At 45.1% G+C, this 5,000-nt stretch overlaps 1 protein-coding gene across 1 annotated transcript in view; it reads right to left on the reverse strand.

Moving 5' to 3' along the window:
- rap1gap2b (RAP1 GTPase activating protein 2b) overlaps positions 1 to 5,000 on the reverse strand; it is a 31,205-nt gene that overhangs the window by 9,694 nt on the left and 16,511 nt on the right. The window contains exons 5-7 of the mRNA XM_083665475.1: positions 1,101 to 1,145; positions 339 to 371; positions 1 to 200 (exon numbers count right to left, since the gene is read on the reverse strand). The exon at positions 1 to 200 is cut by the window's left edge and continues 31 nt beyond it. Of these exons, the coding sequence (XP_083521601.1) occupies positions 1 to 200; positions 339 to 371; positions 1,101 to 1,145 (278 nt within the window). The remainder of the gene's footprint in view (positions 201 to 338; positions 372 to 1,100; positions 1,146 to 5,000) is intronic.

Below are 5,000 nucleotides of genomic sequence, written 5' to 3' on the forward strand. Positions count from 1 at the left end.
GCGGCATCGTTACTCTCCAGCCGGTACCCGTACCCCCCGACGGGCGCCTCTCCACCACCCCCTCCCCCTCCCTCGTCCCTTTCACACAGGTTGCTCTCCAGGGAGGGCGTCAGGGGTGTGGGGGCCTCAGGGTCCTCGATCCAGTAGCCCCCAAACTGGGGCAGGATGACCTGCGGATACGGACTCCCCCTCTCCAACACCTGGGGGGATAGAGGAGGAGGGCATTAGCAACTCATAAGAACCATCATCTGACATGATCTGTTATTGTGTGTGTGTGTGTGTGTGTGTGTGTGTGTGTGTGTGTGTGTGTGTGTGTGTGTGTGTTTTTGCTGACATACCTCCTCTATCCTAGGGTATGGGATGTAGTCATCCTGTAAAAGAGACATTAGAGAAATTAGGGTCAGCTGTACAATGCATTTCTCAACGCACACACACACCCACACCCACTCACACTCACACCCACACCCACACCCACACCCACACCCACACCCACACCCACACTCACACCCACACTCACACCCACACTCACACCCACACTCACACACACAAACACACACATAGATTCTACAAAGGACAAGACGAGATGATACAAGGTTGATATGATGACCATGAGGTTTTTACTCAATGTGGAACATATGACAGCAACATGGCAGTGATTCTCCTCCACTCATGCTATAGGCCAGGAACCTTGCATGCATGACTGCATCTCAGCCTACAGCTACGTAACACGTATTGGATAATTAAAATATCTCTTCAGTTGATCACATCAGGGATGAGTGAAATAATGAACCACTGGATCAATAGATAGGCAGGTAAAGAGATGGGTATAAATACAGAACATACACTAAACATGATGGTGGTAAACAGGTGGTAATGAATATATCCAGTTCACAGAAGGAATATATCAAGTATTCGGAAGATGGTGATTAGGAATATATCAAGCATATATCCAGTGCGTTGATGATAAGAGAGAAATATATCCAGAGAAATATGATGTTTCTGGATAATTAAGAGGAATATATCCAGAACATATCCAGTGAATGGTTGGTGATGAGGACGGACAGACAGACACATGTATAAGTACATGCTGTCCACCACACCTTCAGTCTCTGAGGGCCTGTCCTGGCCTCTGCAACCTCTGGCACCTGCTTAGGGTTTTATAGGGTCATGGTGATAGGGGTAGGGAGTAGGGGGTAGGAGGTAAGGGTGTTAAGGGGTAGGGAATAGGGGTAGGAGGTAAGGTTGTTAGGGAGTAGGGAGTACGGAGTAGGAGGTAAGGTTGTTAGGGGGTAGGGAGTAGGGAGTAGGAGGTAAGGGTGTTAGATGGTAGGAAGTAGGAGGTAAGGGTGTTAGATGGTAGGGAGTAGGAGGTAAGAGTGTTAGATGGTAGGGAGTAGGGAGTAGGAGGTAAGGGTGTTAGATGGTAGGGAGTAGGAAGTAGGAGGTAAGGGTGTTAGATGGTAGGGAGTAGGGAGTAGGAGGTAAGGGTGTTAGATGGTAGGGAGTAGGAGGTAAGGGTGTTAGAGGGTAGGGAGTAGGGAGTAGGAGGTAAGGGTGTTAGATGGTAGGGAGTAGGGAGTAGGAGGTAAGGGTGTTAGATGGTAGGGAGTAGGGAGTAGGAGGTAAGGGTGTTAGATGGTAGGGAGTAGGAGGTAAGGGTGTTAGAGGGTAGGGAGTAGGAGATTAAGGGAGTTAGTGAGTAGGGAGTAGGGTATTAGGGAAAAGGGTGTTAGGAAACAAGGATTACAGGATAGGATTAGAGGTTTATGGTGGTGGGATATTGGGGAAAAAGTTAGCAATAAAAAAGTTAGGCATACTTATTAGAAAGCTCAGACCAAAGAATGATAAAAGCATGATGGTGTTAGCCTCATGTTAGTGACCGTTGACTGTATGTGCTGTCTGACTGTTGACTGTATGTGCTGTCTGACTGTTGACTGTATGTGCTGTCTGACTGTTGACTGTATGTGCTGTCTGACTGTTGACTGTATGTGCTGTCTGACTGTTGACTGTATGTGCTGTCTGACTGTTGACTGTCTATGAAGAGACTGAACCAAAGCATCCTGGGAAGGGCAAGGTTACTTTTAATTCCCTCACTCTTGCATCAGTAGATTCATCATCATATATTAGGTCATAGAACTCAACCACAAATGCAGGGTTTATTGTGTTTATACCACATAAGTCAGTGTGTGTGTGTGTGTGTGTGTGTGTGTGTGTGTGTGTGTGTGTGTTGTGTGTGTGTGTGTGTGTGTGTGTGTGTGTGTGCATGCTTGTGCCCTCTTTTAATTAAATTATTACAAAGCAATGTGGTATGTTTATGATAAAGCATATTCATCCATCTGACATTATATATATTCAACTCTACATGGTAAATACATCTCTTCATAACATGTATGAGAGAAGTGTCACAGGCCTACACTGCCATTAGCGTCTTTGAAACTTTGCGAAACACAATATCTCTGCCAGAGAAATGATCCATTCCTTAAATATCTGTTCTCACCCAGATAAGCTGAAAGCAGCATTACACCCTAGCAAACAATCCAGCGAATACCTCTCGGTTTCACTTAGAACAAACCTGTTCGAAATGTTCGGAGGTTTCTCAATGAAACTGCATGTATTTAGCATATTGTCCGAAAGCAATTAATCTGAAACCACACAGACGCGCAATACTGGCCCCATTGCGCACCTGCCAGCTCTTTTTACATACCGACATTTTTCACCCAAACGTGCACAGACAACTTGTCTCGTATACAATTCTTATGTAGACATTCTTAGTTTATAAAGACATGAAAATAAAATAGCTAACGGATGTTATTTGATACAAATCAATAATGGGACATAAAGTCTCTTTACAGTATCTTGTTTTCCATTTCACAAGCTACAGTAGGGGCGGTGTTTTTAAAGCCCATGATGTGTGAGTGTGTGGGCCAACAACATGCATAATTTGGTTAGGGCATACTTTTCAAAACAATTTTGCGAAAACTTATTTTACTGTAGCTAAATGTGTCACTCATAGAATTCCATAGAATTCCTTGGCCTAATGCTACGTAATCGAATGTTGTAGTTGCGAGGAATCCGAATCCATCTCTTCTCTAGAGCATCATAATACAGACACATTCTTGTAACTTCTGAAGAACTCATAAATTAGTTCTTCTTTGCTCGCAAATAAGACAGTCACACACCGATAACCTTATATTTTACAATATTAATTACGGACGACAATGGACGACCATTACTTTTCAGGTGAGAATACGAAATTAAAATTAAAATTGTAGTTTTAAAATGCAGACTTGTATTGAAAATGTAAACCTTGCATGGGGTTGTCATTGAAATGTAATGAAATTGGCTCAAATCACTGTATACTGTTTTTTCTTGTTACCAAGCAATACAAGAAACAAATACTGTTAAATATCTCCTGCATTGGTGTAGGGTTTATTATTAATGGCTTATAAAATACTTTCTGTAGTTTTTAAGTTTCTGAGAGGGGAAAAATATATCTTTGTTGTCAAATATCCTTTGCCTTCAGAGACAAATCAGTTGTGTTTACCCTATGTTTCCATGGTGTTCCTTTCAGACTTCTCAGATAAGAGGGTGAATCAACTCAATGCCCTCAAAGGGCCTGACAGGGAATACATCGCCCAGAGCTATGCTAAAATAGTGGGAGAGAAGTATTCCTATGCCCCAGCAGGCTGTGAGGACTTCTTACTCTGGGTGGATGACTGTTCCCCAGCCTCACCCCACACTCTGGATGACTGTTCCCCAGCATCACCCCCCACTCTGGATGACTGTTCCCCAGCCTCACCCCACACTCTGGATGACTGTTCCCCAGCCTCACCCCACACTCTGGATGACTGTTCCCCAGCATCACCCCACACTCTGGAGGCCAACCTGCACGCTGCTGGCCAGGCAGCCCTTGACAGCATGGAGTGGGAGACGAAGATGGCCGTGGATTCTGCTGAGTTTCAACTCTTCCTAGCGATGGGAGAGGAGTATGAACAGAGCTGTTCTGCTATCAGCCTGCTTCGTTCTGGCGAGCACCTCAAGCCAGCGTCAGTGGTTGACATCAGCCTGCCCCACCCTGGTGAAGACATCACACCAGCAGCAGTCAGTGGTATCAGCCTGCTCCTCCAGGCCAAATCCATGTCCTAATCCCACCGTGAGCTAGTAGGTGAGAAATACTTATATGCTCCAGCAGCCTGCAACAGCTTTCTGCTCAGGGTGGATGAACGCTCCCCATCCTCACCCCCCACTCTGGGCACCAGCCTCCAGCCTGCAGCCTCATGTGGGGCAGGCCTTGACAGCATGGTGTGGGAGCCCATGGTGATAATGGACTCAGCTACTATTCAACTCCTGCTGGAGTTGGAAGAGGAACATGAGCAGAGCGGTTCTGTTACCAGCCTGGTCCACGCTGGTGAGGACCTCAAGCCTGCTGCAGTGGTTGACACCAGCCTGCTCCACCCTGGCAAAGACCTCATGTCCAATGTAGCCAGCCTGCTTCTGTCTGGTAAGGAGGTCAAGCCTTCTGAAGCCAGCCTACTTCAACCCAGCCAGGACCCGAAGCCAGCAGTGACTGACACCAGCCTGGTCAACTCTAACCAGGACCTCAAACCTGTAAGCAGTAGTCCTACTGTCCCTCTCTGTTACACTGTTGTACTCATTATGGATCTTTATTAACACATTATTCATCTTTATTTATCCTCCATGGATCAATATTTTCATGTTAACAATGTCATTATCAATGTGAAAATGAAATAATGTGTTTATTTGTGTTCATTGAAATGTGATGCTAAAATGTTCATGCAATTGTCACTGTATTACACATCTTATCAAAACAGTATTCAATGTAAAACAAGTTGTGTGATAACAACTAGTTGTAAATGGGATGCTGGAACATCCAGTTCATAGCTGTTCTGTAAAGGTTTATTTCTATAATTTCTTCTCAACCTTTTTAAGGCTAAGGTCATGGCTGCCCTCAAGCCAGCAGTGGCTGACACCAGCCTGGT

Source organism: Argentina silus (assembly GCF_951799395.1).
Source record: "Argentina silus genome assembly, chromosome: 2".
In the NCBI taxonomy this organism is placed as follows: Eukaryota; Metazoa; Chordata; class Actinopteri; order Argentiniformes; family Argentinidae; genus Argentina; species Argentina silus.